The following is a 25,485-nucleotide window of genomic DNA, read 5'->3' on the forward strand; positions in this document are numbered from 1 at the left end:
GAAATCACGTATCCAAGGTTATCTACATAAAAGTCTTCATTCTACATTAACAAAATGGTACTTTAGTCGTTATTACCAAATTAACTACATTGAAATCTTACAATATGATGTAAGGAATCTTAGATATTGTGGCTGACATACTTCCTAGCCTCTTACAAAAAACGTCAGGATTGGTGCCACTTGTTGGGTAGGAAACGATTTAGGAGATGGCTGTTTGGGTTCCTGTCACTCCATGTGTTTGGTGCCTCTGACTGGTTCCTGTCTTTTCATGCTGATTTCCAGTTTAATGTTTGCCCTTGTGTGTATTTTTTCTATTTTCTTTCAAATTATATCCTTGAACAATTACTTCAATGTGTTCCTTCTTATCATCTTAATTAGACGGCATTACTTTTTTCTGAAAAAGATGGCTGATATTTTTTCATTCACCATTTTGATGATTCTTAAAGAATGGTATTCTAAAATCATTACACTCCTGTAATTTAGCCAAAAATAGAACCAAAATGACAACAAAGAACCTATACAAGTATATTGTTTACATCCCAAATTCAAAAATAACAAAAGATGATATATTCATTAAATTGTTTTAATTTAGCTGCTCAACAATTAATCATAATACACAATTTTAACAACAAACAACAACATGCATATTAATGTCATGAATTGACAAAACAACAAGGCAACATGGTAGTATCACAACATATTGCAGTATTATATAGAGGCTTACACCACCACTGTTAAGCAGAACATGCCAAGGGTTTACAACTCAATATCTGTAATTACAACCATTTCTAAGATTTAATCATCTTTGTGAAATTTTATTAACAGGCACTACTTTCTTCGAAGATTTTAACAAATTCATGGATTCAATCGAGTGAACCTTAGTGCAACAATCTTTTTATTAAAAAATAAAATAGAAACATATTTTGATTTCATTTTACATTAACCCTTTCACCCCTGTAGATCATAATGGACTCATCAAGATGAATGTATGGTAGAGTCTACCCAAGTTACCTAGGGATGAAATGGTTTACAGAAGGCAAATAGCAATATAATGTCCATATATTTTTGTTAAGAAAATAGAACTATTTATTTTAGCACCCTATATATAGTAGGACATTACCAACACATGTCTCCCCCTATGGTCCGTATAACCCCTCACACAGTACTTCTCAATGTATCAGGGTAAAATGAGGACTCCATCAACAAAATTTGTGTCTTTGGTAAACAATAATGTACAGTATATAAATATACATGTCTGTCAATCATTCAATACACAACGTCTCACTTCTACTAGTTTTATACAGCCTTACAGTAACATATTGTACCAGTGACCTGTCTCGGAGACATCTCCCTTCTTCCCCAATATCATCTCTAGTAAATCAGAGTCTTTGGAGTGTTTTACATTGGAAAATAGATGCATGTCCTAGTTTTTAGATAGCACACATACTTTGATAGTAAAAATTGAACCATAACACAGTTTTGCAGGTCATGTTATTATATAGAACTCTCGTACAAGTAAATAAAGTCCTTGAAAAAACTGATATAAATAAAAAGAAACAAACATCAGCACATTAACCTTTTCTGTATGTGTTCTTTTTAGCACAAAGTAACCCAAAATCTGTTACTACACACTGTTTCATTGATGTCTGTGCTGCTCTGGGGTATAGAGAGCTGCATTTATTGATGTAATCGTCAGCAATACTGTTCAGGTTAAAAGTCAGTGTCTGAAGGCCCTGCTGGGTACAATATCAATTGGGTGGTTTTTATTTCAGTAGCCTGTGACAAACATTTTTGAAAAGAGACACCAGACCAGTTATGTCACAAGCACTGAGGTAAGGTCTATTCAAATCTTGTCATTGGAAATCTAAATTAAGATTTACCATTTAATAATTGATAAATTATCTGTGTAACGTTACAAAAATGGGCAATATTAAATGAATAATATATTCTTTATTAATTTGAACATGTCTAGTAATGGACTAGTCTGCCCTAAAAAGTCATCATGACATTCCGTTCCTGATGTCACCAAACAATTAACACGTCCGTAACCAATTAAGATGTACATTTCACATCACATCAAACCTATATGTTTGATGTTTTCCCTGTTGCAGTAAATGTTATCATAAATAAATAATTGTCTAACCTGAAAGACCTTTATCAGCGTGTTGATTAAACTGTCCTCTGTCAGTGGGACACACTGCTACCCACTTGGGATTGGTTCCCTACCAGTCATGATGAGTATACATCTCTATTTTAATATCAACATGATACATGCGTAAAGGTTCCTGACTATCTGTTAAAAGTTACCATTGATTGATTCTAAAAAGTTATCAGTAAAAGTTAGTGAACCGTTACAACATTGTCATCATCATAAAATCAGATACCCGGTAGTGTTTTCTGTTTCTATATCATTAGTTCTATCACAGTGGATTAATTATTCTTACAAGTCATAGAGTACTGTACATATAACATGCTGCATGCAGTGAAACTTTTGATTATAACACATGAAATGACGAAAAGTAACAAAAATTGTAACAATAACATATGGCCACGAATCACATGAAGATCATGATCGTTGTGTCACTACACAACCATATCTTGATGTGTTCGATACAAATCATCCTCCAGCTCCTCTGGATTAATTGTATAGCTTCCTGATGTGGTTGTTGCTGCATCATCATCGTCGTCCCGCGACCGAAAAGTACTGATACTATCCGTGCGGAGATTAAAGTAGTCTCTGTCTTTTGAAATGTTTGAGTAATTCACAGAATGATTTGGCTGTAAGTAATTCCATGTATTAAAGTTTGAGGATTTCGCTTTGCTGTCCAGGTAGGACTGGGTATGAGGTGAGGTAAAACTAGAATGACTCGGTGCTGATCGCACATAAGGTCCATTTTTCTGTCCCCTCTGCACTGAATTTGAATCAGACAAAAGTTTTTTCTCGTTCAAGTGCTCTGTACTCGTAGAATAGGGCCGATTTGGTCCAGTAAACATTTGTGTGGGAGTACTAGACTTTGGGTACAGCCTGTTATTTGAAATCTTTGCTTGTACTTGAGGAGGGAGCTTCTGTTTACGAAGTGGAATGTTCGGAGCAGGGCGGAAACTTCCAGTATGAGAATTGTAAGATCCACAATCAAAGGATCTGGAGTCATCTGAAACCAGAAATAAAATCAAATAAGTAATGAATTTTTAAAGAATGTCAGGTGATGTTTCTTGTAACATAGTCACCCAAAGGATCTGAGGAAGCTGATGACAACATGGATAATGACAAAGGGAAAATACAACTTTGAAGTGACGTAATATATAAAGAGTAGACTTTGTTGAATGAAAAAGCGGATCACATTTTACCATTTACCATATATAATATAAAACACGTTGTGGGTTCCATCTTGGCCAACAATAGCGATAAACATTAGGTGATAAAATTAGTTTCACAATTGTTTTAATATAAATATAGTATATACATAATGTCCACTGGAAATGAGAAGAGATCAATGTCTTACCTCCAGTGTGATGACTATTGGGGACTTCATCCTCACTTCCTCCCCTCCCACTGTCGCTAGGGATTGTCTCCCCTGATGTATCACTGTTGCTGTCACTAGGGTGCGCAACTCTAGGTGGAGCACTTGACTACAAAAAAAGGAAATATAAATCATTATATGGAAAACAATTAAGTTCTGATTTAGTAAATACACAAAATGACTAATAAGATAATGACTAATGCAGAAATAAGCAAATAAGATGAGAGGTCATTTTCAGGAATTCATTTCACTTGAAGCATGAATATTTCAGATTTTTTCGCTAAAGCTTGTGTAAGATTTTCAATCTAAACAGGGCCTTAATCAACGTGTTATCTGTGACAGATCTTCAAAGACCTTGTACAGAAGCCTGGGACGTCCCATGTGACATAACAACAGCCAATTAGAGAATATTGATTCTGTCCCGACCAGGATCAGATGCGACAGTGTTCTGTCGAGCCCAGCGACATGTTCACCGTGAATAATTCAGTCGCATGTTACATGATGTGTGAAGTTTGAAGGAGCAACCGACTCGTTATTCGTTACACCCCATAGATATCATTTGTAGTTCTGCTAATGACATCACTATGACAACTTATTTTTATTTGAAAGTAGACAATGAAATCGATAGCAGGAGCGCAAATTAGAATTTCTAAGCTTGTGATATCAGCATTTGATCTAAAGTGAATTAACCTGACACATTATTGCTGAGAAAGTGTCACATATTTGATGCACTTGTTTCTAAAAAAATCCTTGTTTGCAGATCTTGCTTTGCTCTACAATCCTACCATTAAAGCAATGACCATCATGATCACTGAATAACCTCTATTCCAATAGACCTTAACATACAACATACGTATATTGACATGAGAACCACAGACTCTCCCAGTATCTAGAATGGCTGACACCTTTCACTGGGATTGGTTGTATTACCTCAGCTTGTTCCTGTTGGTGAGTTTTGAACAATAACTGTTGGAGATGTAGGGCGTTAAGTTGTGCTGTTTGTTGGGTATTTTTGCGGCTGGTTTCGGGGGCTGGCACGGAGTCGTAGAGGTACATTCCCTGCAGGAAGAAGAAAAGGGTTCTCATTGGTTGTTCAATATTTCGAATTCATCAAATATCAACATTTGTTTAGAGGCGGATTCCTTTCCCAGAATGAATTATGGATTGTTGTTATGATGGATTATACTAAGCAAGCCTACATGAATATTCATTTACCCAAATGTATTAAGTTAATGTTTACGATTATGTTGAGACCTGTCGACACTATCGTTACATTTCAGTGTAATGCTGCCATGTAAAAATATAAATGCAGAAAATATTTTGACAAGAAAGACTTTTTTAAGACATGTGAAAAACATTAAATTATTAGAAAGAATTTTTATTTTTGTATCAACTACTTTAAATCTTATAATCAAAAGCTAGTTTTAGCAATTTTTAATAACCAAAATACTTTTGTGTTTAGCTTAAAGCATTCAAGTGAGGTTGACCCTGTGGCTATTTTTAGATGACCCCTAGACACAATGTCACCATAGATACAGATGACCCTTCAAAGCAGCTTGTACATTACAACTATTATACAGAGTATATAAAATATATTTATGGTATGTACTGACCAACCATTCTGTACGAACAGAACTATAGTAAGAAGTCTGCTTTTAATATTGAATTGTAAAATATTTCACTTTGTTAAAAAGATATTGACCAGTTAGTTTTGTTCTAGTTCTGATACAATGTAGTAATGATATTATTCAAATGAAAATCAAATTAATCACGCTGAATTACTCTATATATTTGATACTGTGGTTTAGGATACATGTGACAAGTTCTTCTGTAACAGATTCTGTCAAGTGCCGTTTCCCCTCGTAAAAAGCATGAAATCAACCGGGTAATTTACCCACCATTCATAAAAAAAAAGGTGTGCTTGTTTTCATTCAAATACTATTTGGGGTAATAATGGGTTTGAATTACAATTTATTGACAATTTTTTCACATAAAACTTGAATTAAAACACTTTGAAATGACATGTACATTGACATAATGTTTGTATCGCATGTGTTCATGCCATGTATCCATGGAACATGATGTGAAAATGTAACGCTATCCCATTAACTAGTGGCAGGTTAAAACCTTAAAAGCCTTTTATTCAGATTAAATATTTCTTTTACTATTACCAGGTAATTAAAAAAAAAAATACAATAAAATGAAAAATGTTTTCCCAAAATAATCATAACCAAAATGATTTTAACCAGATCACAGGTGTTTACTTAATATTCTAGTTAAAAATGTACATAACATATATATCTGAGTACTGGGCGAGATAAGATCTTGGAAAAATAGACAGAAAAACAAGCAACAGGCTTAGGGATATTGGCAAAATATTGGCCTCCAATTAGTCAATAATGTCCAGCTTATTGGCCACATGGTGATTCGGCCTCCCAGCTCAAATGAAAACATTTCACACTAATACATTATCTCCCCTGATTTGTTTGTATTTACCTGGCGGATTGGTGGTAGGGTACTTCATTCACTCTGAATGGTCCTACTCTCCGAGTACATTTAAATTAAAGGGGCGGCCAGTATGTGTAATGAAAGGCCGAGATAAAAGCATGGCCCACTCCTGATATATACTATAAAGTGGGGATAATTTCAAGCCAAATCAAATGTATACAATGTTAAAATGTACAACAGCTGGACAGTATAGAAAATGAAAACCAAAGGAAAACATAAACTTTGTTGTATACTTTATACCTAGTCATAAATGTAATTTCTGTGACCCCAGTCATGTTACCATGTGTAAAAGTGGTATTATACCTTGATGTAGTTTACATATACAGTCGGTGTGATAACGGACAAAGCTAGATATTACTACAGATCTAATATACAGGTACCTTTACATTACGCCACTCGCTATATTTTTCCATGTGTATCAATAAAAAACATATAATATTACCCGTATCGGTTTTTGATTTGTCGTACACCAGGATTAGATCTACATGTCTTTTTAGGTACCATATCAAAACCAGGTTAGAGTTTACACAGATAAATATTGAGATGTCCCATTAAGTTCAAATATTTTTTATTTTTATTTCTCTAAATTTTGATTAATTTTTTTTTGTGAATCGTGGTAAACTATTTGTTCTTTTTAAAGTAGTGATTTTTCTCTCTGATATACCTGTGACGGCAGGCAAACATAAACTGGACGCGTACATGATGTAGGTACGCTACAGTACAACTGGGTCCCGACAGTTCTAAATATTAGAACGAAATTCAAACTGACCATGACAAACTGACCGCTTCAAACCAGCCAATGAAAACACAGAGTTAACTGCTTAACCTAAGGATTACAGATATATCCTTTTCTATCCTGCGGAGAAATAAATCTCTTTATCAACGAAAAGATGTCCCGCCTAAATCTGGAGAAATTAAACATATTTCGCCCTCTAGGCAGCTTGAGACAGCTTTCTTTTGGAGATGGTGTGATTATAACGGGGTATATTATCGCCAATTTGTTCTTGGTTTAGTATATGTTTGTGAATTTATCTCTTTAATCCTTCCTTTAACTTAAGAATGAAATCGAATATAACAAAACTAAGTATCAATAATTAAAATGTGGCCAAAACAAATATAAGTATCTTATGGGCATGGAGGTGGAGTTGATTTTAAATTTATTAAATAAAGTCTTAACCTATCACGTTCAAACCTGCAACACCACAGACCTACGCAGACATGTACTATTTTTTTATCATAGCAACAACTTTTCTTTACTTAAAAAAAAATCTTTTAGATCTATGAGCAATGAAGATGCTATCCAAATTCTTATATCAAACGGCATATATAGTTTGTTTAACAGGTATTTTGTTTGGAAAAATATTCTATTTGTTTTAAGCATTTTGTGAAAAGACAAAGAAAACCCCAAATTAAATAGCTATGTAGCATTAAACAGTTTTGCCTCTATGTAAGACATCTGGTAACAGGTTCTGGTGTTGTTTTCCCCGAGAGTCCCTAACATTGTTTTATACATCAGTCATCCCTATGTAATTGTCGAGGGGGTGTCACCTCCATCCATCAGCGTTGTCCAGAGGTCAGGATGATGTCAGGCCAGGTTTTATCCCCTGACAGGGGGCGACCATGTCTACCAGTAAGGACAGTATACCACTCCATCATTCCTACTTTAAGGTATATACTCTCCACAGTTAGTGGGGAAACACTGAACACAAACCTCCGTTAGATATAACTAAGGAACAATTTTACATACCGGTAATTACCGATATCTACAACTGTACATATCTAACATAGTCACATAGTTAATACCGGAAATTATTATTTTATAAACCTAAATATAACAATCTTGCCTTATCCAGCACTAATTATGACAATGAAGGGTCAATATGACCTACTATGTAACTACATGGTTTAGAATACAATTGGCCTCTAATTGTGTTAACTGGCCTTTTTGAGTCTCATCCAAACCTTTACCCACCTAGTTAAAACTGGTTTATCTCATTTATTTTTTGCTTTGTTTTAAAGACTAACAATGTTTTCCAAACTACTGAAGAAGTTGACAAATTCCCCTAGCTGTCTTGTACCTATTAGAAAAATACCAGTAAGCCATTTCTTACCAATACAGGTAAATAACTGGGGTAGGCATGTACATGTACTTACCGGCTTGGTATCCGTGGTGATTTGATAGGTCATATCCATCCCTTTATTGTTCATGTTATCGAAGCTTGTACTTGGAGAAAATGTCACTTCTTTCTTCTTTCTTTCCATGAATTCAGCATCTGAGTTGACATCTTGCTGTGATGACGCTGGAGACGATGAGTAACTATTTGGCATAGGAACACCAAGGGGTCCATTAGCTCCATATTTCTGCTTTTGACGATTTTTATCGATTTTTCGCAAAAAGAAAATTGTCAAAATAATAGCAGCAGACACAAGGACGGTCACTATGACAACAACAATAGATATGGTTATGTAACTGGTCGACTCCCGCTGAGCACCGGTGTTTGTGGCATTGTTGACGGTAATCACTGCCGTAAGTTGGGCACATTTAGCTCTAACAGGGAGACCACCGTCCTTCACACATATCACCAGGTTCACAGACTTGTCTTTACCAATGGGGTAGTTACTGTTCAGGAACAGTTCCCCAGATTCTGGGTGTAACAGGAACATGTCGTCGTCATTTCCCTCGTGGATGTAGTACGTTAGTTGTTTGTTTGAGCCCTCGTCAATGTCATAGGCCTGAATTGTCGTCAGAGGAAGAGAGGTCCCAGACTTGGACCAAATCGTGTGATTGGTTTTGTTGGGATATATTATGATAGGATCGTTGTCATTGGTGTCCATCACATACACAGTAACATAGGCGGAGCTGTTTAGAGGGCGGTCTCCGTGATCAGTGGCATACACTACAAAGTTATACTGACTCTGCGACTCCCGGTCAAGCTGCTGGCTCGTCCTTATATCTCCATTTGGAAAAACAATAAAAGGCACCAACAGTTCATCTTGTGGGGAGATATAGTAGGTTATCCTCGAGTTATCTCCCTTGTCCGGGTCAATTGCCCCAACCTGTCCCACAAACGAATCTGCAACTTTGTTTTCCAAGATATCAAATGCGAAAATTGTTTGGTTAAACACAGGTTTATTGTCGTTTTCATCCTCAACAACGACATACACAGAGGCTGTGCCTGTTCGAGGTGGATCACCTCGGTCGACAGCCAAAACCTTGAATTTGAAATCAGCATTCTGTTCACGATTAAAAGAGTTTGTAGCTGTGATTACACCAGATTCTGACTGGATTGCAAAGTTAGATCCAGCGTCACTGTGTAGGTAGTAGTGGACCTGGGAATTAACACCTTCGTCAATGTCGCGTGCCGATACCTGGACGATCTTGTCACCAATCTGGTTATTTTCCAAAATCCTTGCTGTGTATGGGTTTTTGAGGAAGATGGGATCGTTGTCGTTGTCGTCGGTGACCGATACGGTAAAGTTAGCCGAAACGTTCATCACGGGAGAACCAAAGTCGTGGCATGTCACTATCACACTGTGATTCACCTCATTCTCCCTGTCAAGCTCATGGTTGAGTAAGATTTTAAATCCTTTTCCCGGAGGTATATTTTCTGCTCTAAAGAATGCACTAGAGACAACACAATCCACACGTCCATTTTCTCCCTGATCAGAGTCTTCTACACTGACATGAGCCACAAAAGCACCCACATTAGCCGATTCTTGTATTGACACAACATTACCGGACCCGGACAGGATGTTGATTCGGACTGTGGGTGGATTGTTCCCAGAATCCTCCACATAAACATTCACTCTAGCCTGTGTCACTTTCTTGGTGTCACCGTGATCGGTCGCCTCGGTGATCATGGTGTAACTTTCGCCGGGTTTGTACGTGAGCTGGGTCAGAATGTGCAGATCTCCAGTGGAGGCATCAATATGAAAAAGGTCCTGAATAATTGTGTCTGTTGTTGGAACTATCCTGTACGTTACCCGTCCGTTCTCTCCGGCATCCTTGTCTGTGGCCTTGACCTGTAGGATTGATGTATTTGGTAGTGTATCCTCCTTCACGGTGACATTATACACAGACTTGGTAAATATCGGAGGATTATCATTCAGGTCCGTTACAGAAATGTTCACCAGCATTTTGCCACTGTTGGGGGTTGGCCCTCCGTCCTCCGCTGTGACATACATCTGGTAAAAAGACTGAAGTTCACGATCCAGTGGGTGTTTCACCACTAACTGAACGAGAAATTTTCCATCTAATTTTTTCGTCACGTTCAAGGTGAACAATGTAGTGGCCGGAGACAAGGAGTAGTTTTGGATAGAGAATTGGAGACTTGTGTCATTATCTGTAGCTGGTATGATGTTGTACGCCGAGTTTGGAGCTGCATTTTCAGGAATCTCCAACTTCCAGCTCGTGTGCTGAAACACTGGAATATTGTCATTGGTATCTTCTACAACCACAGTCACTGAGGGAAAGAAGATATCCTGTGACATACTCGACCGAATAACCACTTCAAAGTCGAGATTACATTCTACAGAACAGATGGCATCACGATCAATCCGTTTTTTTACAGTCAAAATCCCAGTCCGTATGTTAAGTTCGAAATATTTTGTATTCTGAGTAGTCTCCAAAAAGGAAAACTCCAAAGCATTGAGTTCCTCTGTTGTCCGGTTTTCATTGAATTTTCCTGCTAGAGCAATGTTTCCTACCTCATGACCGATCGGTAGCTCTTCAAAAATTGTAAAACGGATTTCAGCTTGACATTGAGATACCAAAGTCAGCGCCAACACCAGCAAGGGGAGAAAAACACACATGATGGGAGTTGATTTGCGAAACTCTTTTCCTGGCTACTCTTCCAACATAATCCTCTTTCTTTTCCTTCAACGCAGGTAATCTGTTAAAGAAATAAATGTCTGGATTAATACTTTAAATGGAAATTGTTTAATTTTCAAAATGAAATTGCAAAATATTTTACACTAAATAAAACATTAAAGAGTTAATTACCAGTTTCAACCCAAAACAATGTTACACAGACACAGCGTGTCTATCGCCAGTCCAGAGTCTTACCGAAATATACTCAGAGTGAACCACCAGACCATTCCCAGCTAAGGATAATTTAAATTTGTTTTCAAATAATAAGCTTCTCTAAGTTCAATCACAGCCCAAGTGTCCTTAGTGTGCAAACAAACGTACAGCTCCTTTTCACAAAATAATAGACGTGTAGTTTTTACCAAGCCATAGCGTAAAATGTAACAAGTTGCTTAAAGCCCTCACAAAAACACTGGAGACTAGTGTGTTTACCTACATGAGGAGGTGTAATCCAAAATGTTAAAGTACCTCCCAAGACCCGGGGCCAGTACAATGGAGCTGGAACAGTATATCTGTTACAACATTATTGAGGAATTGACACAGTGAAATGAGATGTGTTGTTCTCCGTGAATGCTTGACACTGTATTACATGGGTTTACCCCTTGGTATTGACATAGCCAACACACTCCAGTAAATCTCTAGTCAAATATCCTCTTACAAACATTATATACCCTCGCCAAACGTGTCACAAGATGTCATTCCTCACAAATCACTTAAAATATTAACCACCGTGCTCCGAGACACTTGTCCTTATCTTTTTTTCCTGTATGAATTATACATGGTCTAGGTTCCAAAGACAATATATATAATTAAGATATTTTTGTGGCTCTATTCGGAGACAAAGACCAGATGGCAACCATACTTGTGTTGTTTCTATCAGCAGCGTACATTTGTAGATATTAAATAAGAAATGTTAGGTTCCGTCTCTCCGGGATAATTAACAGGTCCGCAGCAAACTTGGTTGACATTTGCTGACTTTATACCTGTCCTCAGGTATGACATCTCTCAATTAATGTGTCGCTACCTGTGAAACACTCGGCTCTTACTATTGGTGAGGGAAAAAGTCTCTCTCACCTGGCCTGTAGGTGTGACAAACCCCTACAGAGATATCGTAAAAATGTTTACTGAATCTACAACTGTTGTAAATATCCTCCTAAAACACCAGTTTGCAGGATGGCAGACTTTTGAACACATTTCAAATCAAAGAATGTGCTGATGGCAATTTGATATTTCAAACTGTTGTGACAATGTTACTTTGTAGTAATACAGCAGATATTCTGCAGGTAATTGAGTCGGAAAGCCAATTTGGTGAAGGCCATATTTTCATAATTCCATCCATGTTACAGAAAAATTAGATTCCAGACAAAATGAAGGAATTTAAACACCATGCACTGTCCATAGAAGTATTGAGGCTGTCAGGTACATGAGGAAGAAAATAATTAAAACATTAATTAAAATTCCATGGATTAGCACACACCTGGAAATAAATACTCCATCATTTGTCTGTAATCCACCGACAAACTCAGTTATTCACGTAGGAATTGTAACATAATTAAAGTTCTGTAAGTTTTCCATCCTTAAACTTCAGCACAATTCCACCATTCTTTGTGATGTGTGATGCACTTTCCATCAATTTCCGTAGTTAAGATCGTTCCCAGGTAAAACGATCGAACTAATCTGCCCTATAGTAACAATGTGGAACGCCTCAATGCTCATGATATCTCCGGCATTTTTGTATCAAACTAGGAGCGAGGCCCAGCCCCTTCAATCATTTTGTGACAATGTATGATAAAACCTGGTTATATTATACCAGGTAGGGTAAATCTGTCTTTTGATTCCCCGCAATGTTAGCCTAATGGCATTGTATACTTGTGAATGAGCTTGGTATATCAACTCCCAACATACACAACAAATATGCCATGTTGTCCTATCCTACCAGGACATTTTATATCATGATCTGTAAAATCCAGACCACAGCAGGCCCCCATATATATAATAGAAAGGTATTTAATGAATGGTGTAACCTGTTTGGTTCAGTTTAATACAATGAGACTTTGGTAAAGGATCAAAACATCTTTCTTATTCTGTTCATATTGTTATAGAAATGTTTAGTTGGTATCAGATAAACATGAAAATATCAGCTGTCATGTAAAACGTTGTTGATGTGTTTATCACTGCATGAAAGGTGATTTAATATAACTACTACAAACAGAAAAACATTCTCAAAATTTATATTTTTTATTTTTTGGTAAAATTTAAATCTTTTGATTTTAATGTCTTAATGTTTTGCTTTATTTGAAAGATTGCAATTGTTTTTCACACTTGAGTTCACAACTATTAATCTTTCAAGAATTTTTAAAACTAAGACCTTTTGTTGAAAACAAAGATTGATTTTGTTTGTGTCTCTATGTGAAGATATGTCAGCTCGACAGCTGTGGCTGCATAACCCAGGCAACAAGACAAAAATAAATATGGCCGGGAAAGTCACCAGTAAAACGCTTCGTTTATTTTATGAGTGCTTCCCTAATTCTTCGGCTACTTTTGATCTTTGCCACGCATGAATATTTCAAAATACAACATATCAACTGGGTCTCTTGGGTATCAGCTAATCAACTCTAATTGATAAATGATGTCTTATGCAAATGAAGTTGTATTTTCTTTTTCAAAAATAGACCATTTTTAAATAGCTCGGTTGTCCTCCAGGACACCGTTTAATGCGTCTGTTATTGATTCACCAAGCTTTTTGGAAGAGTAAGTGGTCTGTTCATCCATTTTTATGGTACCGTTTTATTAATCATATTAAAAATTTATAAGAATATTGATTTTCGTAGAATTATCGCAAATTTTTGGTTTCCAAAATTAGTAAAGATAATATTATGATTTCATTAAAATAACATCTTAAAAGAGTTCTCACTGTACTGCTGATAAATTGTGTGAGTTTATAGTAAATATAATCTAAAACAATTAGATTATTCTCTCTTTTAGCAATTAAGCGTAAGGAATAAAGAGATATTTTGGACCAATAGACAATTTTACAGTCTATTATGACTTGTATTATCATGTCAACAGGGGATAGACAACCATAAAACTTTCAGGTAAATCATATTTTTTCTTGAGTATAATAAACGAATATATGCACAGGTATGTATTTTTTATGTTCCACAGTAAAACTTTCAGATATGAATCTGATATTTATTATCGGTGTGACATCAGTGTAGAAGTCGGGTTGTTGTGTGGCATTTGTCAGGTTATCTACTATAAAACTTTCAGGTAGAGTAGGTAATTACAATCGGACAGGTAAATACTGTACCTGTCAATCAGTGCATTTACCAATAAATGTGTCATACCTGTGCCTAGGTATATACTAATTGTCTAGTAATTTGAGTGTTATGTCAAAGATGTACATTACAGGAAAAATATGTTTTTTTTATATTGTAAATATTTTCACAGTGTAGGGTAAATATAAAACCTAAAGTTTATACATTATTTTAAAGCAGGCTTTTACAGTGTATCTATAAACATACACACAAGTAAATATTTTACAATGGAAGTTTAGTATAAAATCAGCAGTATACATATAATTTCAGGTGAATGAATTAATTTTACAGTGTAAACTAAATAGAAAATAAGCAGGGGTATATGTTAATATTTTAACTTCAGACACTAAATATAAAACTGAAGATTTAGATTTTTTTTAGAATGAACTAAATTGAAATCAGCAGTACATGTTATTATTTTTAAGTTCATAGTAAAACTTGTTCAGCAGTAAATACATTAATTTTACTATATAATCCAAATACATTTATATATACATGTGTATATTATATAAATAATATTTTAATTCAGATTTCTGATCAATGATATGATTTCGAAACATATAAAGTCACTATTTAGCTGACAAGCATGACTGAGGCGATTTCTTCATTGACAGAAAATTGATATTGAATTAATTGAAAGCTTTTACCAATCTTAAATTTGTCTTGACTAGACAGTTTCAATAAACCTCTTTTTTTCAATCTACAATTTATGATATAGAATAATGGATATAATTATTCCGTACCAGTATCATAAAATCAATTTTCTTCCTGTAGGTATGATACACCTGTCATACCTGATAAAAGGTGTACTGAAACTTAATCACCTTTCCTTACAATCAATTCAATTTATAATGAATTTGTTTTAATAAAAAACGAACCTATTTAAGTGAAATAAATGAAGAGATCTGCTGATCTACTGCTCTGGCTATGGCTTTAAATATACACGGTTCTGCGATACCATCTTAATACCCCTTCTTAATATCAATTTCGGATAAAAGCTTGGTAGGTGATGTACGGTATCTAAAAACTATTATTTATATTAGGATAATTTATTTAATCCATTTAATTATAACAAAAATCTATCCATGAATATCAAACACCAAGTTGGAATTACACGCACCCAAACTGTCTGCTTTCTTTGATCCAAAATCTTTACTACCTATCTAGCTATGGGACACTTCTGATAATTTTTCATTTTTTTTATTTAAATTAATTTTATTTCTGAAAATCTTTGTTCGCCAGCTGTAATTTTTATCTATTGTTACATAAATGTGTTCAAATTCTATCAAAATGAAAATAATTCACAAAGATATATTTCGTAAATTTCAATTCTGTCATCATGACGATGTGTAACTTAAACGATTTGAAAAAATAATTAAATTACATTGTTAACAATATTCTTATACCATAAACCAATTTAAAACCAGACATTAAAGTAATACATATATATATATTACTTGAGTCAGTGAAAAAACAAGTCTATGTACCTGATACCTATGTAATACAGGACAACACCTGTTCTGTGTAAATACATTACTTTTACATTTAATGCCGAATAAAACATTGAAAATATTTTCTTATGGTATTTTGAAGAAAGCATATTTGTTTTTGGCCATCAACAGGTGTTCTAAAAACTTTTAATGAATTGAGTCTTCCAGTATTAAGCTGAATGTATTCTATTTAACAAAAACTTATGTATCAATTACATGGATAAAAAGTTAACACATGTAGATTCAGAGACCAAATCAATTTACAGGGGCTGCACGAAACACAATATCAATAACTTACGTACAAGTTTGAGACTCTGACACACCTGTAGTATAGCGTTATACCTGTCACCTACGGCACATTTAGAGCTGCGTCCACATAAATCAATTTCTATCAACTTAGAAATGTAGGAAATCGTATAATTCTCAGCATCCATAAAATATTTGCACAACAAAAACACAGATTACATTAACCTGCATACCAAGAAGATTTGCAAATACAGGAAGCAATTTTTACATATCAAAAACCTCAGACTCACTTTGGATATCCTGTAAGCTTTTCTACATTTCCCATCAGCTGAGTATCAATCAAATGCTACAGGTGGACTGACTCCATTTTGAACCGAGATTCACAGAGCACAGTTGCACTTTAAAAATACATGCTGTCTGTGTGATTGTGACACTGATAATTATGTATGCTTGAGAGGATGCAGTTCTGATGTGACACAATACTAGTTAGACCTCACATGTGATTGGTTCAATGTCATGTTGCTAGGAGAGGCAGGTAAAAACAAGCCAGGTGAGAAATGATGATGCTTTAGTTTTGTAGTCCTATGTAGTTTTCTGTCACCAATTTATACCGATAACAATGACAGGCATGGGACTAAGTGATAGCATCACATCTTTACCGTGTCATAGGATACTGAAGATGAAAAAAAACTTTGTATGGATTTTTGACAGGTGCTTACAAAATGGCAGATTAAAAAAAAATTGTAAGAAAAAGTCAATTTTAATTGCAGCATTAAAATGTCAATGGATCTTTAAATCTTGTTATCTCTTCCAGCATTGAGTATGATCATTAAATGTCATAACATGTTATTTCTTTAATTTTGATCTTGAAGTTAACATTTTGATTCTTTATTATTAAGAATTGTCATTTTGGATCAGGATGAAAGAAAAGACTTTACACCTGAGCTTCCCATGATCAAAAAGATTGAGAAAAATATCTGTAAAGTCATAGGAAAACAATGAAAAAGAAATCGGTCAAAAATACAATAAAAATCTTACCAAATAAATCCTTAATAGAAGCTACTGCAGATAAATCCTATAACTGTTACACAAGTGATAATAGTACCTCCTGTCTGTCACTCAGTCTCAGCAGCCCAATGAGTACCTGTGTTCAGGTTAGTGATGCCAACGAGGTGGTAAGTGTGGCTAGCACACCTGTAGTTATACCCTATTTAACACACGGTTATGGATGGTCTGTCGTTATCTTGTCTTATGTAACCCAGTGTACTGTGGGTATTACACTTATTAACTAAAGTACCTGATAAGAGACAGTGAGGTGCCCAAACCTCACACCTGTGTTAGCCAGGTAACTGGGAGACAGGTATATTCTATAGAAACACCATACCTGGGCACAATGACTGGCTTCCAACTACTTCAAAAGATCAGAATATACCCATCTAAGTGTGAACAAGATGTTTTCTTTCAGATAATCACTTAAGCCTATTGACAAAATTATTTAGATGATTAAGTAAACAAAATAAAGGTTAAAGACTTCAGGTGAAGTGTGCAGGTATGTGGTTTAACTTTACAGTAAAATCTAGTGACAGATCAATCTTCAATTGTGTCTACTACAAAAGCTGTAATATACAACCTTTAGATAGGTGCATGTGAGATAAATAATTTAGGGGGAGAACAAATAGGTTTTTACAGCAGTCCAGTTACTTATTATCATCAGAGATATGTCCTAAGCTTAAATATAGCAATTAGTATTTAAACATTTAACAATCAAATATGTTAAGTTTCACTTGAAACTTGTAATGAGATAAAAGACTTTTTACCGACTTACCTATCAAATTGGAAAGGCAGATGTTTTCAAGTATGTGTGAATTCAAGTTAATTTTTTTTTCCACAAACAAAACTGCAGTAAGATCAAAGAATAGATGAGAAGACAATGCAGTGGTACCTGGTCAGTCTGATATGTTACCTATTTAAAGAGTAGAGCTAGTGGTTGTTGACACTTTTATGACAAAGCTTGGGTGATAAGGAGTAGATCCATCTGACAGGTAAGGTGCTGTTTCTGGCCCCTTCACCTGACACCCTACCTAGCCTGGAGACAGTCTGTGGCCCAGAGCTTGGACCACTGCCTTACTTAGGAGTAGCTGTCCCTTACTTAAACAACATAATTAATTAAAATTCAATTAGTCCTCAACTCAGTAGGTACTGCATTGGTACTTATAAAGAAAACAATTTTTGATGCTGTGTTTTGTTTAATAATCTAGACTTGATAATGAAAGTGTTTATCTGAAGTCCCTTTAATTAAACAGACATGCTTTTCTTATTTTGAATTAATAATAATAATCAAAGCAGTGACATTTTTTAATCCCTACTTTGAATACTAACTTTCCAAAGTTACTATTGGAATTTCTAAGTAATTTATTATTTATAAACTAAATAAACATAATTAAATGTACTATACATAATTTAATGTACTAAACATAATACAAGATTTTCATCTCTTTACCATTGAAAATTAATATACTAGTAATTATTGTACTTTTGTACAAATACCTGGTTATAATACCATCAACTTCATCATAATATATTTTTTTGTTACAAATTTTATCATACTATCAATTTTTCAAGCACCTTGTCTTCAATATTAATTTACCACAAACTTATATCTGATAAATGTTTAATAATAATTAAAAGATTGAATACCAATATATCTGTAACAATTTTAACATGTTTCCACTGGTGGTGGCATGTCATTGTGTACCAGCTATCATATTTATAATAAACCCATACCATACTTATATCAGTATGTAATTTTTCATATAGAATCTAAAAACAATTTTTTCAATCCATCATATTGACATTGGCCACCAAGGTGTTGGGTCAAAATCAACAATAGTGGCGACACCTAGGTAAAAACTTGTCGCCTCAAACTATCCGCTGATGCAGTAAAGTATGTGTGACATAGAAAAAAATCAAGCAGCATGCCTCATTAGGTTCACAATTTATCTTCCTGACTATAATTTAACATATAAATTACTCGTAAGGAACCGATTATGATATGAAAATTAGATCAACGATGTGTTTATGAAAAATAAGTATGTTACATACATACCATGACAAATAGTCATCAGAAATATGAGTTACTGTCACTACCCTGTTGAATACATTATAAAATTTTACTGTATTAATTGCCGCCAAACGATATAGTAAAATCCATCGTAAAACTCTTAACACAACGTTTTGTGTATTAATGTCCTCTCGTATTACACCGTATTACACCGTATTACGTAGCTTCATAGTTTCATCGTACACTTTCTCATACAGACAGGGTATTTATATGTGTACTGGACTGGGTTAATACAGACAGGGTATTTATATGTGTACTGGACTGGGTTAATTGTTAGCCACAAGGTAGTCTATTGCTTATAGTGTCCGTATAGAATTAGGAGGTCCCGTAAATATTTAACACATTTCATCCTGTTCAATTTACTTGATCTTTGAAGCCTTTTGTTACAAACCTTTTACTTGTTACTTATTTTTCCTTTCACTAGGACCTATTTTTCATTTACTGTGGTCTTTTTTTTATTTACTGCAGACCTAATTTTTATGAACTGTGGACCTATTGCTTGGTACTTTTCTATGTACTGCAGGTCTAATAATTATTTGGTTAAGTTTTGTTGTTCACACCTAAACATGTTTTAAACTAAAAGGATTTGACAGGACATATAATTTGGTTTTCAATCATTAAAGAAAACTGGTAAAATGTAATAATGTTATAAGGTTGTACAGTTAACAGTGTATATATATACATGTGTAACTTATTTAACTTAAGTTTCCCTTTCCCACAGTCAAACAAAATCAATATCCCAGCAGTTAATATTGCATAATTGTGACCATTAATTTTTCTGACAAGTTCATGACTTAAGTAACAGAAAGTGACGTAAATAAATATGATTTCCTGCCGAACTTAAACAACCAGTCGGGAGAGTTGACAATCCTACTTGGACGTTTCTGAATAGGTTACGAAGCATATTTTTTGAACGTTCAACTTCAAAGATTGCGATATGATCTTTAAGACTTATCCTGTCATATACAACAAGAAGATGAGTGTAAGTCTGACTAGTCGGGGATCAGATCGCGATCAACTGGCAGGGGAAAACACAGACCTAATCCTTCAAAGCACATGGTATTACATAGATTTCTGTCCTATTAACACCACTTGATAACCTCTGACCAGAAGAGTTTAGTTTCTCGGCTAGAGCTAGGATAATCAGGCTGATCGATGAACCGCTCTGTGATCAGGGATTAATATTCTGAACAGACAACTTCTGAGGAAAATGGAATTTGCCTCCAGACATTGTCAGATAACAAGTGCTGGTACCAAAGTCCGATGTAAAATCTCCATGACGGTAGTTCTAACGTCTGCCAGGACAAATCTCATGGGGCACGAATTCCTATTACACACCTTTTTTACATAAAAACATAGAGCATCATCCAAAGTGTGAATAATTCATTAACATATTTAATTGTTTCAAAATCATCCAATGTTTTTCATTAGTGTAAGACAGGTTAATTGGGTAGCATTTTAGGAAAAAAAGGAACTCATGAACTACTATTCTTCCTGGGTAATTATCATCAACTTTTAGGATTAACGCAGATTACACATTAATCACTAATACTGCAACAATTAGTGTTTGTAACAATTAGATCAGAAACAGGAAGTACTAATTATATTGTACTGGAATTGCCGTCTTCAAAATGATACTGGGTTCGTACATCAATTTTGATGTTATTAGCCACTTACCCAATCAATCCTTAATACGTGGAACCTTCGACTAAATGTCAACTTGATGGGTCATTGAATATATATTCCAAAACCAAACTTGACTACTTGTCAATTCGGTAGAAAGTCCAGTTTACATTTCCTACTGCAAACCTCACTGATATAATCCTTAATACGGCTCCAAAGTTAACTTGGTCCACTAGAGGTTTTTAAAAAAACTGACCATCTCCCAGACATGTTAATCCCAGACAGTATAATTATTAGCTGATCAATGACCAGTGGTGGAGACAGGAACTAAACAAGACTGGACACACATTGGTCACAATGGCTCATCAGGACCGGTCAGTGTTAATTACAGGTATCAGTATAAGGTTTTGTTACACAGGTACCAGATTTCAGACTTCACCCCTGTAACGCTAGTCTGCACCATGTGTAAGGGCCAGGTCTTTTAACAAGTTACAGATTTATGGCTTAATCCAGTGATTAGGTCTGGGTCAATTGAAAAAAACCCTGCTTTCCCTTAGGGCTGGACCTTGTGGTTGGCTAGCAAAGAAACATTTTCGATCTTCCACCCCACATGGTTGAAATGTCAAATTTTATGCCCTATAATGCTATGATCGGAAATCTTTCAAACAATTTTTATAGCAGAAAGTCTGTTTAAGGAATTGATGCTGCCGCTAGATTAAGAATGGATCAGTCAAACGATGTATAATCACACGTCTTGACCGACGGTTTTTATGATTGGCCTGAATGAAGTCGTACCTTTGGATGTGCGTTGATGCGTGGTAATTAGAGGGGATGGTGAAAGAGAGGCTCGCTTTTGGTGTCATAATCTCTCAAAGCTAATGTAGGGTTATAGCTTTTTATAGCCGACAAAGCAAGAACAAATCCTGGGTACTTTTATCCTGTTTTTATGACAATGGCCTTCATTGGCCAGAATAACTGACCATGAGCTTGACCATTACCATCAGTGAATAAGACTGGGCATCTTGACCAATGGAAGTGATTACTATTTCAATACATTGCTTTCCTTTGATCTTTAGGTGCTCTTTAAGACAGCGTTACAAAATAGCAGGAATTACATAAAAGCGAATTAAATTCTTTACAGGGGTTTTTCACAGTAGTGATAGGCTAGTTGAGGCCATTAAATGGCAGACCAGCCACACATGGCCAGATTAAAGCACTAGATGATAAACCTAGTTTATTGTCACTGTCTTACCTGTAAAATCTATTTGTAGGTTTATTGGTGGTCATAACTATTTCATGATCAGTTTAACACAAGTTTGATTTTATTTTGTAGATTTTACCGATGCTGTGTACAAATTGGCCGACACCAGACTCGACAATGGGCAATACAAACAGACTGAGTAGAGAATCGGTCACCTTGTACAGATTTGACCACATTGTGAGAGATTGAGTGGGTTTAAATGTGGTGTTAGACCAGTAGACTTATCAACTGGTTAGGAAAGCATCACCAAAGTGACAAATTCCCTATGCATATTCTACAGTCAAATTACATAACAAATGTCTGGCTCAGTATTCAATTTTGGTAAACTGTGAAAATCTAGGGATATAAAACAGTTTATACCACAGTACCCATTAACAACAAAGGAACACTGCTACCAACTTATTTTTTGTGGGATCATAAATATGAAATACTGGGGGATTTTTTTGTTGAATCATAATGTGAAATTCTTGGGTTTATTTTCAACTTACCGGAACAGTCTGACTGGGTATTCCAAATATTCCAGATTTCAACACGTTTTTGTTATCCGTATAATGTCAGTAGTCCATAGAACATGCCATGTTTTAGAAGTAGCTAATTTAACCAGTACCTGGGGTGTGAGATACACACATTGTGACAGAGCTGTACGTTACAACTCCAATGTACCTGGTAGTGAAGGAACCAAGGATATACTATCTTATAGCGCCATAGTGTAAAACTACCACAGAAGTTTATCAAAGTTTTCCATATCACACCTACACAATGGAGTAGATTAAAGCTAGTTACCGCCATGTAATGGATTAGGTTGAACGGTCAATACTGATAACCCTCGGACAATGACCAAACATCCTGGCTACCCGAACCTTATCAGTTTACCAAGCAGTTGCTACTGATGGGTCATACAAATGGAAAAAGGAAGAAAAACCATCAACAAGGACATCAATTAGATTTTGTACAAGTTGTGATTCAGTCAGGTATCAACCGTGGGGGGAGTTAGGGCACAATTTACCTTCTAGTTATCAAAACTTACCACACAACTTTACAAACTGTTGAAATGGTAAATGGGTAAGGGAGATAACTTTGGAGATCCGACTGATACTCCGTTCAAACTTTATCACAATGGATTATCAAAGTGTGTTTAAAAGCACCTGCATTTCCAAAGGTAGTTGACAGACTATCAAACTTAAAAGGGTTATACTACATCTGATAAGTTGGTATAAGTGTGCTGTATTTTTTTTAATTTTTTTTATGTGTGGCGGTATATACAAATTTCAACAGTTTTGTACTGACACACCACCAAAAGTCAACTTAATTCTACACCTCAATTAAATCACCATTAACAATGATCTAGACAAAAACAAGCTTGTATAATATTAAAACTAATTTATTAATCATCATAATATTGTTTATGCATAAATCAAGTAGGACATGTTGGATATAAATTAAACCTCACGGAGACACAAATCTGCTTCCTTGATTGTTATAGTCACTGGATTATTATTGTACATTACACTGATGTCAAAGGCTGGAACAAGTGATCTTTTTTCTTAGCTGGCTTTCATCCCTGTGTCTTAGCATGTCTAGACAAGAAAGCAATTATCAACATAATTTTCCATAGCACAATATCCTTGATCGCAAGAACTGTTGAGTTTTCCCTCTGGCCGATGTCCAAGACTGGCATCAATTGCTGACAAATGCAGTATTTACCATGAAACACCATAGCTTTATCTTTTCATATCAACAACAAATTTAGATATTAGGTTTTGACAACTTTCTACTTGTCAAATAGACGGGCAGATGTTCAAGGGTTTAAAACTATAGGAAACACCTCTGCACAAACACCGTGAAGCTGGCCGAGGTTAGAGACGTTTGTTTTGGAGGGTAGAACAACATGTCATTCATAGAAATCTAACTGTATACACCCCACTTGATATTATAATTATCAGCCATTTTCTATTTTGAAAGATAAAATGTGTTTTGCCAATCAATACACCACAAACAGTATCTGTCCCCGATTATGTTGGAGCTGCTACAGAACCTCTTTATTTCATTGTATCTCATCAAGATTAAACACACAGTGCACATTGATTTCCCATATAGGCCTTTCTGTTCTTCTACTGACAGTCTATTTAAAAATTCAAATTAACTAATGGATAAAATTCACATAAAAAGTAGGAAAGGGAACGAACTCTGAAATTTTTATGACAAGCAAAAATTGATTAAAATGAAACAGTGTATATCACATGTATGTTTTATAGGGCCATTAGAAAGCATTTTAACAAATGTTTTGTTAATGATATTTCTTGTTTATTTAAGTGGTGCACATGATTTAGAACTGGAAGCCCTAGGACCCTGAAACACACAATTATTTTCTTATGAGTGGTGACCGTGTTCAAAATACAAAGAATGCAGCATGGTCCTTGAAGTATTAATTTTTACATTTATAAATATTTTTTTAAACATATGAAATCATTTTAGAAAATAAAAAACAGAAATCCTACCATTAAAGCTGTTAGCATAATCAATAATGTACTTACTATAAAACAGGTCTTCATGTCACATTAGTGAAGATCATCTATCTCAACTAGTTGTAAGATTGAAAAGTAACAGCTTTATTTTATATTTCAAACAAAAATTATGTATATGATATTAAGAAACTATTATACTACAATTTGTACCTGCTCTAAAGTCATACAAGGGGATCTTAACCAGTCTAAAATTGAAAGACCAAAATTGTACCTTTTCACCTTAAATTTCAAATGTTCCTGTTAATTGTTAAAGTCAAACTGTTTTTCTTTCACACCTTGAACGCCGAAGATAAATACGAGTTCTGTTAAATCTGAAACTTGAAAGTGTCTCTCTTTAACTTCCCTGGATATCTTGAGGTTCTTGAATAATGTAAATACCCCATGGACATTGATTTCCCTGACCCTTACGACTCCTTAAGAACGCCTATAAATATATAGATGACTTTGCTGACATCCCCTATAATTAAATACCAAAATCTATCAAACAGAAAGCCCCAGCAATGTTTGAACATTTTCTTAAGACTTTCTATCTTGCCTAGCGAAAGAAATATTTCAAAAGGAAAAATTGACAATGTAAGTTCTCAAAATTATAAAGGATACAATGATTTGACAATGCGAGCATTCTGTCATATGTTGAGCGTCACGTAAGATACCTGTGGTGACGGAGAGAAGTGTTTGTTTAGAAAGTGTAAACAAGCCAATCAGAGAGCAGGACATGAATGACCCGTATTGACTCGGTAGTGCAAGTCTTGAAAGGTATATTTGATAATAAATTCATTATTATATCAACTTCAGCTAGGAGTGGCCTCAAGTCAAGAACGCATCTATTATATCTTGAATCTTCGAAACGATCCTGAAATCAATAAGGTTGAAACACTCAACATAAAGGTGAGAAACTCCTGCTCAAGTGTAGAAGAGTACTTGTTTTCCCCCTACAAAGTCATATGTGGTTTTTGAATGTATTTTTCTCAAAAATAGAATGCACCCAAAAGAATTTTCACAATTC

At 35.0% G+C, this 25,485-nt stretch overlaps 1 protein-coding gene across 6 annotated transcripts in view; it reads right to left on the reverse strand.

Annotated features, from left to right (window-relative positions):
* Positions 1 to 567: 567 nt before the first annotated feature.
* The window catches only part of LOC110462664 (protocadherin gamma-B5-like), a 51,244-nt gene continuing 26,326 nt past the window's right edge, over positions 568 to 25,485 (reverse strand). For 3 of the 6 annotated variants that reach the window (XM_021516740.1, XM_021516738.1, XM_021516739.1), the window contains exons 3-6: positions 8,184 to 10,921; positions 4,452 to 4,580; positions 3,504 to 3,630; positions 568 to 3,152 (exon numbers count right to left, since the gene is read on the reverse strand). In XM_021516740.1, coding sequence (XP_021372415.1) covers positions 2,584 to 3,152; positions 3,504 to 3,630; positions 4,452 to 4,580; positions 8,184 to 10,841 — 3,483 coding nt within the window. In that variant the 5' untranslated portion in view covers positions 10,842 to 10,921 and the 3' untranslated portion in view covers positions 568 to 2,583. Of the gene's footprint in view, positions 3,153 to 3,503; positions 3,631 to 4,451; positions 4,581 to 8,183; positions 10,922 to 12,373; positions 12,775 to 16,239; positions 16,348 to 22,442; positions 22,513 to 25,485 lie in introns of those variants that run through there. The other 3 variants (XM_021516744.1, XM_021516741.1, XM_021516743.1) reach the window with 3 other exon arrangements.

This window comes from Mizuhopecten yessoensis, unplaced genomic scaffold, assembly GCF_002113885.1.
Source record: "Mizuhopecten yessoensis strain PY_sf001 unplaced genomic scaffold, ASM211388v2 scaffold10821, whole genome shotgun sequence".
Lineage (NCBI taxonomy): Eukaryota > Metazoa > Mollusca > Bivalvia > Pectinida > Pectinidae > Mizuhopecten > Mizuhopecten yessoensis.